Source organism: Lupinus angustifolius, chromosome LG16, assembly GCF_001865875.1.
Source record: "Lupinus angustifolius cultivar Tanjil chromosome LG16, LupAngTanjil_v1.0, whole genome shotgun sequence".
Lineage (NCBI taxonomy): Eukaryota > Viridiplantae > Streptophyta > Magnoliopsida > Fabales > Fabaceae > Lupinus > Lupinus angustifolius.
The window spans coordinates 2,858,715-2,873,383 of NC_032024.1; the positions used below are offsets into that span (position 1 = coordinate 2,858,715).

General features: G+C 33.0%; 1 protein-coding gene across 3 annotated transcripts; it reads right to left on the reverse strand.

The window, feature by feature from the left end:
* On the reverse strand, window positions 2,976-7,621 carry LOC109329878 (putative MO25-like protein At5g47540). 3 transcript variants are annotated; one of them, XM_019563751.1, is made up of 11 exons: window positions 7,225-7,621; window positions 6,485-6,649; window positions 6,206-6,324; window positions 5,788-5,862; window positions 5,350-5,443; window positions 5,210-5,269; window positions 4,433-4,501; window positions 3,931-4,029; window positions 3,673-3,717; window positions 3,492-3,594; window positions 2,976-3,402 (listed from the first exon to the last, which is right to left on the reverse strand). In XM_019563751.1, the coding sequence occupies exons 1-11, from the start codon at window positions 7,342-7,344 to the stop codon at window positions 3,332-3,334; spliced, it is 1,020 nt and encodes a 339-aa protein (XP_019419296.1). In that variant the 5' UTR covers window positions 7,345-7,621; the 3' UTR covers window positions 2,976-3,331. The 3 variants fall into 3 exon arrangements, with proteins under 3 accessions (XP_019419296.1, XP_019419297.1, XP_019419298.1); XM_019563752.1 differs by having other exon boundaries at window positions 6,485-6,646; window positions 7,225-7,616; XM_019563753.1 differs by having other exon boundaries at window positions 6,485-6,620; window positions 7,225-7,329.

Below are 14,669 nucleotides of genomic sequence, written 5' to 3' on the forward strand. Positions count from 1 at the left end.
TATCTTCTCTCTTTCTCAACACCTTACAGTTTCAAATACTTTTTAATATGTTATCTCTTGCCTGCATTTAAAATTTCTTTCTTTGGCTGGTGGCAAAGGGCCAGAAATTTTACCATAAAATCTTTTAAGAAAGTATTTAATAACAAGGAAATTATCCATCCGACAAAGTTTTTATTTATATGTTTAATACAATCTTAACATTTTATCGAACAAAATTTCTTTGTGGAAGTTGGAATTATAAGTGTTTTAAGTGGAACATTTAGGCATTTTTAGGTTGAACATTGACCCACCATCTTTTGAATTGGTCAAACCAAAGGGATGGGCGCATTGTGCTCTTTTTCTCATTTACCTCATCAAACAAGAGAATCGGATTAGTTGGCTAATGTTCTGTTCACTCTTGTCCCTACTCTCTTTATATGCATTTATTCTTTTCTAAATCACTCATTGTCAATATTTAATACCCATGCTCACTTTTTCAAGAGTTTGAAACTTTGAATACTAAAGCCAAAAGATGCCACACGCCAACTCATGTCCATAAGCAATGACTTGTTATTTGCAATTGTTTTCGTATTAAAGCAGAAAATTTTATTGTTTTTTAAGATCGTGCCAATAGATTTAAGCCACTAGCCGTAAGGTAAGAAATTAGAAAAAGGGTCACAACACAAGATGAAAAGAAGAAACAAAGATCAAGTGCGTTGTCTTATTCTCTATTTCGTGCCAATCAGAATATTATGTTTTGTTTATTAATTTTTCTATTCGTATGACAACATGTGATTGGTCTGAGATATGGAACGAGACATCATTGAAAACAAGTAATCTCTGTCCAATAAATACAACATAATAAAGGCGAAAGTTCTTGAGACCCTTTCATAAGCCATGTGACATTTTTCATAAGAAATGAAGAATATACTTATTTAGCTCTAAGCCACAAGGGAAATAGACAATTAATAAAAGTAATTCTCAATGATTTTTTTAAGCAAAGGGTATCTGAACTAAGAAAGGTTCTCCACACCATCGGTCAATAGTAAATTTCTCACTCTGTGGACAGCGAGCACATTTCCATTACTTCAGAGAAATACTATTTTTATAGTAGTTTTAACGTTAAAAATGTTATTATAAATCTAAATAGAATGATATAATTGTAATTTTATTTTGCTTTTTACATTGTTTTATATAGCGCTTCCCTCTCCATTACTAGAGAGAAGTGGATAACAGCAAGTTGATCCTCCAAGAAAGGGTTGGAAGCTGCTACTTGTTGAGATGTCATGTCAAAAATTGGCCCGAAGCAAACAAAATATTAGATTTTGAAACAAACATTTTCTGTTGAATATGCAACGCTACATTTTCTTTTTATGGTTTATACTGTTCTATATTGATAGCAATTCCTTCTAAATTTCTACCACATCGCATGTCCATACCAACAATGTCTACATTACTGACCACAAATTGAAGGATACAAGCAAATAGTCAAAAGGACTGTGTACCTAACGATGAAGACACGATCTAGAACTTCAAACAAAATCCCTTCGTTAAGAATAAGGATGTCTATTTAAAGTGACACTTACGGATCAAATATTTCACCTCCAGCTTCTCTAACAATGACAGCACCACCTGCCACAGTCCTGAAAAAAGAAAGAGACATCATTTGTTGTCTTTGATATAGTCATGCGACCGAAAATCGGGGCGCAAGAGCTGTGAGTAGTTCCATCGAGAGGATCTACTGTCCATGTGAGTTCATTAGTAAGTTCTGTAGTGCCACAAGCTGCAGTGGTATCTTCCCCAATGAGCTAGTAAGAACACAAATTTAAATAACCTCGAGGAAATATATATACTGGGAAAAAGAGAGACAAACTATCTATCTTAAACTTGGTTATTTTTTGAAGTCGATGTGATAGCCTTAGACAGAGCTGAATCAACCTTATGAGGGGAGTAACGCTGCTTGAGATGGTTAAAAATGAGTTCTTAACATGTTTTACTGGTTTATATGATCAGTTTTAAATTGCAGTACTAGAATCATTATGGTCGTTAGGATGTGAACTGTTTTATTGGAGAAACATTTTTTATTTTGATATGGTCTAATACAGTTGTATAGTGGATGTATTATTTTGATTTAGTGTAACATCATAATTATGGTATGATGCAATTATGACAACCCTGTTTGTAATTTGAAACAACTTGTGTGACCAAATCAACATGTGCATATAAGATAGCAATTCAAAGAGTTATAATGTTCTATAATGTTTATGTTCGTGACAACTTCCATATTTTTATTATCCGGATTACCTGCAGCCTGCAAATTCTTTTCCAATAACAGAGAACAAGTACCCCCAAACTTCTTACTTTTCCAATACTGATTACTTTTTGAGCTTGTTGTGCTTTGGTTAGACATTGATATGCATAGAAACCTATTATTTAGTTACCTAATATCTACTCATAAGCTTCTAACTTAATCATGATGAGGCATCACAATTTAAAGTTTTAAACTTTAACAATAAGCATTACATTTTATTACAGTCAGTGCGCTTTTTTCATGTTAGGAAGCTTAATACATTTCAAGAATTGTAATAATGATTAAGAATTTATGATATTGAAAAATCATATGCTTTTAAAAAAGTACAACATTCATGAGTATAATTTGAACCAACAGATTAATTTAAAGCTACAAAGTTTGCAAGAAATCTACAAGTATAATAAGATCCCATGCAAAGTGATAGATAGAGAAAGAGATTGGATCCTACCACTGTCAGCCATTGATTTCTTCTTGAGACTGGGAAATGAATGAGAAGCATGTATGGAAATGTGAGGGTAAAATAAAGTGATTCGGTAATGTACCTTAATCCAGCCGTTGATAGCACAAGGATTTGATAGGGATAAGAGATACAAGTGATATTATTCTATCTATTCCAAGCAATTCCCATGAACACTAACCATAGAACCAAAACTCTATGCTGTAAGACCAAAACTGATTCAACAACTAGTGTAGAATAACACAAGCAACAGAAAACGATGCATAAGTAAAAGATTTCTCAAACAAAGTTGAGAAGGCCAATTTTTGCATGACCTCAGTACGATTTCTAATTTACAGGGTACCTAAGAAGACTTTCTTACTTTCTAAGAACCAGAAAGTTATAAGCAACATGTAGCTCATTTTAGCAATTTATTTATCTACTATATTACAGGACGGGGATAAAATTACAGAAGGAAGGAAGCAGCGAATTTGGTGTGAAATGATAGTCTCATTTTCAACTATCAAAATACCCGATTCACTAAAGTGAAATGCCACAATGTAACTTGCCACTGAACACTGTCTGCAGTTCGAGTGTGTTGTTCCCTAGGTTCTAAGTTCAAGCGCAGCAATTTCCCTCATAACTTGAGCTTTGTCAGCTTCAAACTGTTCATCCTCTGCACAAATCCCAGCAAATATGTGATCATCATGGTAACATGATCATACCTCAAGCAACAACATATTCCTTAGAGATGGCATCATATACCTTTATCAATCTTGAAATCATCCAATAGTCTCAGGATCTTACTTTTGTTTGCAACAAGTATGCCGACTATATCAGCTGGTTTATTTTGGTTAGCAGCAAATAGCTGTTATGGAAAATATCAGTATCAGTGAAGTGTTAGGAATAACCTCTTCAAAATATGTGCTATAATATAATTATGTACCTTGAAAACGTGAAATGCTTCTATCTGGATGCTCTTGCTTGACTCCTGCAGAAAGAAATTGACAATAACCCCATTAAATGCTCACTTTAAAATATTGTCATCAAAAATCAAATTTGAAAATGTGTTTAATATTCTAATCAGCAAAAGAATAGATGAGAATGTGAAGAGAGATAAGAGGGGGTGGATGGGCAGTACCCAAGCAAAGCAAGAAGGTAAAGTAAAAAGATATGTCATTAAGTTTTACAAAATGGATCATACTCTAAGGAGATTCATTAGAATCCTCATGTTGTCTCTTGAGCTCACATATTGTGTCATTACTGCTGAATTTGAACGATCAAGTAACATGTCTCCTAGCAACTGTGAAAAGGGGAAAAAATCAATTTAGTAAATATATATGAATCAACGCAACATGAAAAAATATAACAAAAACAGGGATAACAGACCATTGACATATTAACTATAACATAAAACTACAAAGACCAACAATTGAAACTTCACCCAGAAAAAAAGGGAGAGAGGGAAATCAATGCACCAGCAAAGGAATTCTTGACTACTAATGAGCTGGTGATACCTTTTTATTTTCAATAACGTACATCGGTCAAATGAACTGCAAAATTATTATCCACGAACAAGCAAATATTTCTCAAACCCAAAGTTAACATGGAAAATAGAATAATTCAAGGCCAGACACCAAAGTACTTGTTTCATTCAATTTTCAACAAGTTAGAATTGAGATAAAATCCAAACTTATATATAGTACCTTGACAGCTTGGCGCCTTGTAATATAATTGGAAGACTCCAACAGCTTACAGTTATATTCTGCAAAAAACTGAAAGCAGCAACAGCAGAGATAGTGACTAATGAGTATGAAAAGGGAAGATACAAATACAGCACATTGTGATATTGACAGTCGTATGAGTAACTGCAAGCAGCAGGAAGTTTCAAACAAATCTTTTAAAAAGTAGTTAATAACCAATATAAAGTAGTTTAAATTTTATTTCCAATATACAGGGAATAAACATGCTTGTGTGATTAATTTTTAATTCTTTTTTCGATTTTAGATAATAAAACTTGTGTAGTTAATAACCACAAAAACTATGATGGCTATTCAATAGAAAATGTGTAAATCTGCTAGGTTTCAAGAATCCTATTCCAAAGTGCATACTTTCATCTGTAATATAAATCTACAATTTAAAACAAAGAAACAAACAGGATAGATCTAATAGGATTGTGCCTAACAAACAGAAAGAATAAATTTTAAAAATCATCACTAGAGCTTATTAAATTCTTTTTCAGAGCATGAGTTATACCAGAAGCAATGTCCACCGAAAAATCACCATGAGACTAAAAGCATATTCTAATTTATGCCAATATTAGCACCAAATTACACCCTCTTCTATAAGAACCTTTATCGAACCATAAATGCATGTTATCTAGTAAGAGTGTGGCAGGATAAGAAAAAGATGGCATATCAAAATAAGATTGTATATATTAAAATAGGCATGCTACTTTATCCTTAGGTTGAAGGGGCACCTACCCATTCATAATTCTTAGAAAGGAATTCAGCTACAGTAGATTTATGTCTTGTCAAAAGTTCCTGAAACAAGATAATATAAATTATACACTGCTGCATAAAATGATGAGATGTTGATCGTAAGCTCTTTCATACAAACCAACCTTAAAAGTTGCTGCAGCATCCGCAGCAATGTCGAAATTTGGAAGTTGAATGTAGTCAAAAAACTTCTTCATATGAGGTGAGTTCAGAACATATCTGATACAAAACCATGAAGAATTAAATCATCACAGGAGTAATGGTGGGGAAAAATATCAGAACAAGGCCATTTTTCCTTTTCTAATTCACATGTCCAGTTCATTATATGAGCTTGAGCTTCTTAAACAGTGACCTTCTCATTTGATATAAATATGACTGAGAGGTGCAATTATAAGTATAGAAACCAGAAGTACCTGTATGTGACTAGAAAATGCAATACTATTCTAACAAATATTGCAACAATGCTGACCAAAATGATTGTGTTTCCAGTTGTCATCATTAATAGCTTCGAGCCTGATGTTACACACAACAAAAAATGAACTTATATGCCTCTGTTTGCTTACTTTGCAACAATCTGGTGTCTTATGCACTCCCTCAGCATTGCGCCATAGTGTAAAGCCATATCTGTGTTTTCATAGCTATAAAACAACAATAGTTAGTCACTCGACTGCTAGAATAATACTAGGTAAAGCATACTTAGTCACAAGCATAATGAAAAGCAGAATAAATCACATACACGTGAAAATATGAACAAGACATGTGTGGTAAAACTAATTTTCACCTTAAAAACACAAAAACCGGTATTGACATAAATCAGGAACATGGGACTACCATACAATTCGAAAGGCATAAAATTTTCAACCGTTGATGAGAAAGTAAATTCAGATCTCCATTCATTTCTTTGGTCAAGCATAAAAGTTAACCATAGTACAAAGCTTACTAAAACAAACATAAGGGGGAAATATTCATCCAACGACTTACCCAGCCATCAAAGTATTCATAAGATCCATATTCTTCTCCAGGTAATCAGATGCAATCAACTTAGACTGAACCGGTTGCCTTTGTAGATTTGCAACAATTTGTGTGGCATCTTTTCTGGCCTGAAAATGCTCATGCCAAGATTAGCAAATATCATACAATCACAGTATAGCAAAATTCCACCTTAATAACCATACATATCCTACAAAGGGTACAAGTAAGTGTAATAGGATATTAATCAAATGCAAATATCTCGAGGTCTCTCTTGAAATTCATAATTACCTCCAGATTCAATTTTGGAAGACATTTGATAACGAGTCGTAACGTGTCCTCCTTAAAGAACTCCTGAGTCAACTTAGCACAAGCTTCAGAGACTGGCTCAGATTCACTATTTCCATAGAGGATTTGCTTCAGCTCCCTGATATTTTTATATAGCTCAGACATCTGCTGTTCGATGCATCACACAAACATAATAAACATCAAATAAGAATGTGTGAATTAACTACAACATGTAGCCGGGATCAAATAAAAATAACCAAACACTTGTTTTTGCTCACGCAATTTCATTTAGCACTTACATGCAAATTTAAGTTTAGTTCTTTATAGTAAAACCAAACAAACAGACAAAACTTTGAGTGAACATTTCAGCACGATATAACTTCAAGAAAAGTGCAATGGTAAAATATAAGCATAACACCAGATTATTGGAACATTTTTAACAAGTACTGCTAATTAAAGCTACTCTCTAAATTCATTGCAAAGTGGCAATAACAAAGAGCAAAAACAAAATATGCCTCTGAAAAGTAAAAACCACATTACACTAATTGCAAAGGCAGGAAATAACTACGATGTATGGTACAATGCTTCAAGGTTCAGCAAACCACAAAAAGCATCAAAAACTCAAAATGCGCGAGCTAATGGAAGAGAAAGCAATCAAACAACAATAGAAGAGTTCATCGAGAATAAAACAAAGGCGTAGATTAAAAAAAGGCACAAAAATTGAAAATGAGATCTGACATGACCTTCTCTTCGCGTTTGGATTCACGAACTTCGGTGTTGCGATCAACAAAGAGGAGAAGATCTCTGGTTTGGCGCACGATTTCGGAAGGGGTGCGTGGCTTGGACTTGAAGAGACCCTTCATCTTCGAAAACGATTAGGGTTTCTGCAGAATTCTCCTCTTACACACCAATTAGGGTTTCTGTTTGATTCAACGTGGACACGATGAGAGAACAAGAAGAAGATCAACCTCTTCTTTTTTGTTTCCTTTTTTATTTTATTTTGTTTATTTATGTTTCAGAATATACTGGAATTATGACTATTTATGATTTGTGATATTTATGATAAGGTGATAATCCATATCGTAGAAATGGATGCGATCCGTGGCACAGAATTGAGGTTGTTACCACTTTACCAGTTACCAGAAGAAACAAACCTACCTGCTATTGATGCTCAATTTAAATTGCTCAGTTTAAGTAAACATAAGGAAGGGTGTGTAATTTTTTTTTATACTTTCATTATATTATCAACATTTTATTTTTATTCATTATTTCATTATCGACCTTTAAAAATAAAAATGAGTAGTGTATAATACATTAGTTGTATATAAATTTTTAGATTATAAAATTATATAGATATTACAATCTTTTTAAAACTCAAATATCCTCCTTAGAAAATTTTAATCATCATCTGTGGCATGCTATTACAAAACCATTTAATATTTAATATATATATATATATCCATAATGTAAGTGTTCTTTGCACTATTAACAAATTACTTACTACTAATACATTTATCATTATGAATTTTTAAATAAAAATAATACAAATCAACGATGAATAATGTGTTATTAGTGTAAAAATCTTTATATTAATAGTACATAGATATTAAAATACTCATGTGCCAATATTATTAAAATATAAGAAACGTTTATAATAATTGCAAAATGGATCATACGGTTCATTTCAAATTGCTACTTTAATGATGTCAATGTAATTGATGAGAAGATGATTTTATTTGTTAAACACGTCAGATATTTAATCTTAATCATATGCAATTAAATAGTAAATCGCCCATGTGCAAAGAAATGGAATTAATAGTCATGAAGTAACTTACTTTGGGCAACTTCTATTCCTTATGCTCTTTTTCTTCTCTCTAACAATAGGTGTTTCAGGAAAATACTATATGTAATCATTGGTCTAAGTAAACTTTAGGCAACTTCTCCTAAACTTACATATCTATTATCCAAAACTAAATACAGTCTCGTGACATTTTATGTTAATTAACCCAATTAAATATTTATTATTTTTCTCCTTTTCTTTGATTGTCATTAATTTGAGATATATTTTGAACAACATATCTTCTTTAGTTACAACTAATCTAGGAAAAGTTTTACCTAATCTTCAATTTCGTCCAATAGTTAGTGTTTCGTTCCAGTTTGAAAGTACATGTCATGATTAGACAAAGAATATTAAGACTCGAGACCAGATGACACAAGCCTCATCCGACTATTCTTGGATTTCAACCAGACAATTAGACAATTTTGGAAAACATACTGTTAATCGGCAGACACGACAAGATAGTACAAGGACCATATCTGACACCTCACTACTACACTACCTACATAAGATTGCCATGTTGTTTGAATGATGCATATATCTGCCACCTATCACATGCTACTTACATCCTATTATGTCCTTCAACAACCAACAAAATGGACCTATGACACGATGACACAAACTAACATATGTATAAGTCAACTATGAACAAAGCATAGACCTGCCAAAGTCATATAACAAGAAAAAAGTATCCTTTACATGTCTGGAGTAGGCCAAACCAACATCTACAAGGGAATATTTATTCTACCTCTCCATTATATATAGAGGATCCCCTTAAGGAAATTTACTTACACACTTACATTTACTTACTACTTTCTCATAGCTTATAATATATCTCTTGATATTATTATCTCATATTCTCTATATTTCTTATATACTGACTTGATCGTCGGAAAGCCTTTTTAGATATGTCTCCCGACACATTCAAGCATCTCTCACATAAAACTAGAAGATTCTTCACCAGCTTCTGAACATCCAGGCCTCACCTTCAATTAGCGTGATGCTTATATAAATCTGTAAAAATCTAATCAGCAATTGATTTATGAGAGTCAAATGTGTGTCACGAGTTTTATTTCCAGTGACTATTTTTTATATATATTGAAGGTGTTTTCTGTGCAATTAATCTTTTTTAAGGTTTAACATAGTTAGTAGATATTTGAATATCTTAGATGATGTAAAAAATCCACCTCTACCATATGTATTAAACAATAAACTCAATTATTTATATGACTTATGAGGGATTTCCTCCTACTTATAGTTAGATAAAGGGAAAAAATAATGTATTTTACCCTTTAACATTTGAGTGTATGTACAATTCATTAAACTCTCAAGTCTCAGCCACCAAATACTGACAAATGGGTCAATGCCACGTATTTGATATTTTTAGTGAACAAAAATGCCCTTGGTTGTATATCAATGCATTACATTTTTGCAAAATACTCCTTAAACTGCATCTTAAATCCATGGTCTTTATTTCGAGAGATAGAGAGAAAACTTACAATGTATATTCATCGAATATTTTGCAAAAGGTTTTTGGATTTGAGTAAAAAAAATCATATCACTTATTTTTAATTGTAAGTAAAATATACATTATAAAATAATATGGAATATCAAAATTGGGTGAGATGACGTCAGACATAACACATATTAATTATTCCAAAATAGATCAAATCTATTTTCTAAAACATGAATCTATCAAAATTAGCTTCTAGGTGAGACAGGTTGATGGGACAAATCTTGTTGATTGTGTTTAAAATAATGGATACAGAAATTGTTATTATAAAATATGTCAACAAGTAATACTCACTATATAGTATATACTCTTATTTAAATAATTAAAATTGAAAGATAAATGCATTTTTTCTGTTTTAAAGTTATTATGTAATTATTAATTAATATTTAACTCAATCAATATTTGATTATATGAATTAGATTTATTTTTCTAACAATTTTTTTATATATTAATCGGGAGGGAGCAACTCATGGAGTTAATGGTTGAATAAATGAAAGAGTACTTTAACTTTGGTGATTAATTTGGGTTTAATTTCCAATTCATATGCTACTCAATGTATTGAAACATTATCATTGAACTAATCAACTAAATACAAAAAAAAAAAACCTTAATTGATAATTTAAAAGAAAATTATTTCTCAACCAGTTAAAAATCTTTGATATGTGAAATCTAATTTGTTTCAATGAAATTTTGAGTTAAATTAAAGTTCTAAGAGTTGATCCTATCATCTCATGCCAAGAAGCTAAGCAAGTTCAATTTACAGAAATACACTAGGACATTGTTGGACCAAAACTCCTATAGAGGCTTTTGAACCCCTGAGTTGCATTTCTTAATTCAACCTACTAAGATAAAATTTCACATAATGAAAAAATCACATATAGACAATGGGAAAACAACAAATTAGACTAAAGAAGAGGTACATAATGCAACCTATGTAATCCAAACAGAAATAAAATGATTCAAATATGTATATATGATGAATGGATTCTGAGACAAATAATGAAAAACTTTTTCTCCCATTTCTCACTCCACATACCTCACATGAAAACAAGTGTAATATCTTTGTAGTGATAATGTAAAGATTTATATGCAATTAGTGTATAATCCATAATTTATTTGTATTATTCTTATTTAAAATTAAAAAATTAAAAATGAATGGTGAATAATAATGAAGTATCATCATATGTATCAAGCCAAACTTATAGTTTGATTAATCCAAGAGTTGGGTCGTGATCAAAGCAGCTGAGCATCGTGACCGTGCCACGGCTTGAGTCATGACCGAGCCAATTGTGCAACCTGACCGTGCTAGGAAATAGGACTTGACCGAGCCATGACCGAGGAAATGCATCATGCGCATCAGGCCAACAAATATGACCGAGACTTTGGCGCATCAGGCTAGGCCTTGACGCATCAGGCGCACTAATCTGACCGACGCATAATGCATCAGTCTAGGCATCAGTGGTGCACCAAATCCTGCATCAGTGGCGCACCAAATCCAACTTGGGCGCATCATTTTTATTTGACTTGGGAAACTTTGATGATACTTCTAGAAAGATGAGATTGTAGTAGAGCATCTTATTTTAGCATGTGTTCATTTAGGAATGAGTTAAGTTTGTTAAAGTTGTTAGGTTTTATTTTCTGTTTTTGAAGGGTTGCTTAAGACCCAAGAAAGTAGTATAAAGACAAGCATTGTATTCAATAATAATCAATCAATAAAAATTACATTCATATTCATTCTTCCAATTATATTTTCGAATTCCTTTATGGTACCAGATCTCTCATATTGAGAGCTCTGCTACAAACCCATCTTCTTTTGCCTTGATTTCCTTGATTCACTTGACACGTCCTTCTATCTCTCTTGTTGCACTATGGCTGACTCAGAATCAGATGAAGTTCAACAAGTTCTTCCTCAACTACACACTGATCAATCACAAAATCCTATCTTCATCCAGGGAGAACCTAGGAATCATGCTTATGTCACCACCTATGAATGGAAAAAATTATGATACATGACATATGTCCATGAGCAGAGCTTTATTTTCGAAAAACAAATTCAAATTTGTTAATGGTATGATAAAGATGTCCAATCAAGATGACCCAACTTTTGATGCATGGGAGAGATGCAACACGATGATAATTTCTTGGATAACAAGGTCACTCTCACAACATATCACTCAGAGTATAGTATGCATTGACAATGTCCAAGAACTTTGGGAAGATCTTAGAGAAAGATTCTCAGAGGGTGATCATTTCAGAATGTCTGATGTGCTCCAAGAAATGCACTCTATAAGGCAAGGAGACAAAAGCATATCTACATACTTCACTGATATAAAGGCACTATGGGATGAACTTGACTCTTTGAGACCTTTTCCTACATTTACATGCCGCAACAAATGCACCCGTGAATTCTTGAAAACATTCAAGAAATATAGAGAAACATAATATGTCATCTATTTTCTCAAAGAATTAGCAGATCAATATAGCAACATCAAATCTTAAATATTGCTCATGGAGCCCCTGCCAGATATAAAGAAGGTTTTTGATTTGGTAATTCAACAAGAAGGAGCAGCCTATGGAGACAAAAAATATGCTATCAACAATATAAACACAAGGCAAAATTGGAGAATTCAACCTAGCAAGAATTTCAACAAGAAAAAATTTGAAGGCAAGATCAAAGATGGTAAAGCACAGTCCAACAACACGACAACAAACAATTTGGGCAGATGATATGGTGGACCAAGTAACAACAAGATATGCACTTTTTGTGGTAGAGAAAGACATACAATATATACTTGCTATTTCAAGTACATATTTCCTCCAAACTTCAAGTTCAAGCCAAGGACCACTACTGGTTTTGTGAGCAATATAACAAGATAAGATCCTAATCCAGACACGGAAAGAGGTACACCACTAGAATTCCAACCAAGAAAAGCAAGGAGCTCTAAGCTTCAACCTTGAGCACAACATAAATCAAATTGGAGCAGATCAAGAGAATAACAATATTATATCAGGTATATCTCTTAACTCCTGGCTACTTGACTCAAGGGCCACTAATCATGTTACCAATAATATGTCAAACTTCACATGTTATCATTCCATTAAACCAATAGTTGTTCAATTACCAAATGATTCCAAGATCATCTAAAAAATCATTGGAACAGTGACTCTGTGTGATAATTTAGTTTTGCAAAATGTCCTTTACATGCCTAATTTCAAGTACAATCGGATCTCCATTCATAAACTAGCTTGCTCTAACCAGTGCAAGCTTGTTTTTGATAAATCCTTTTGCTTTATTTAGGATATGACTTTCTTGAAGATGATTGGTCATGCTAAAGTCTATAATCACCTCTACATTCTCAAGGGACATGCTTATGCTAAAAATAATTATGTGCATTATGTTAACACACTACATCACCACACTATTCCTTGTTTTGACCTTTGGAATTTTAGATTAAGGCATTCATCTCATTTAATATTGAACCATATGCATAAATCTACACCTTATGTGAAGTTTTTGATCAAAATAAAGTTTGTGATTTTTGTCACCTTGCAAAGCAGTCCAAATTACCTTTTCATGTTAGTCATTCTAAGACCAAACAGGGTTTTTGATCTTATCCATATGGATATTTGGGGACCACTAGGTGTTCCCTCAATCCATGGACACAAATATTTCTTAACTTTTATGGATGATTATAGTAGGCATACTTGGATTTACCTTATGACCTCTAAAGCTGAAACCAGAAAGCTTGTTCAAGATTTCACCAAATTTGTTCTTGTTCAATATAATACCAGAATCAAAAGGATTAGGACAGATAATGAATTGAATTTACAATGCCTAACTTTTATGCTCAAGAATGGATTCTTCACCAAACTTCTTGTGTTGAAACTCCATAACAAAATTCTGTTATGGAGAGAAAACATAGACATATCTTGAATGTCACCAGGTTCCTTATCTTCCATTCTTATCTTCCAAAAAGATTTTGGGGGTATGCTGTTAGGCATGCTGTCTTCCTAATCAATAGGTTACCTAATAGAGTTATTGGAAAAAAATCTCCCTTAGAGATGTTAACTAACAAGTAGCCTGAGTTACACTACCTTAAAGTTTTTGGTAGCCTCTGCTATGCATCTACTTTGACTCAAAATAGATCTAAGTTGGATCCCCGTGCAAAAAGATTATTAATTATTGGATATAAGCTAGGGACAAAAGGGTTTTCGATGTTTAACATGGATACTAGAGAAATTTATATATCTAGAAATATAGTCTTTTATGAGCATATATTTCCTACAAACCTGTGCCCACCACCCAGAAACTAGATCACCAACCATATTATGACCATTTCCCTTTTCTGCAATATGACCACATTCCAAACCCTACCACCCATAATGAACAAGCCCTCAACACCCAACTTGATGATCAACATCTTAGTCCAAGCCATCTTGATAATCTAGGCAACACACAATCTACAACACCAACCCCTGACCAAAATCCTAGTAGAGACCACCCTGAGAATCCAGACAATGATCAACCTACAACACCAATCCTTAGTCAAAGGATATCTCAGAGAATCTCCCACCCACCCATATACCTCCAAGATTTCCATTGCAGCCTCCTCACACCATCCCCCATTAATCCTTTTCCCACAATCAAACTTCCATTACACACAGTATTATCTTACAAATCTTTCCCTACCACTCAACTATCACATTGCATATCCATTACTACACATGATGAACCTAAAACCTACAACCAAGCTATTAAGTCCACAGATTGGATTCAAGCCAAGAATAATGAGTTACTAGCCTGACAACAAAACAATACTTGGACCCTCATGACTCTA

What these genes read in the sequence shown, in the direction of transcription:
- LOC109329878 (XM_019563751.1), bottom strand. Translation starts at nt 7,344, where the DNA reads ATGAAGGGTCTCTTCAAGTCCAAGCCACGCACCCCTTCCGAAATCGTG. An exon ending in AATCCAAACGCGAAGAGAAG is followed by an intron (nt 6,650 to 7,224) that starts GTCATGTCAGAT and finishes TGCATCGAACAG; the next exon opens with CAGATGTCTGAGCTATATAA. An exon ending in AAGCATTTCACGTTTTCAAG is followed by an intron (nt 3,595 to 3,672) that starts GTACATAATTAT and finishes TTTCCATAACAG; the next exon opens with CTATTTGCTGCTAACCAAAA.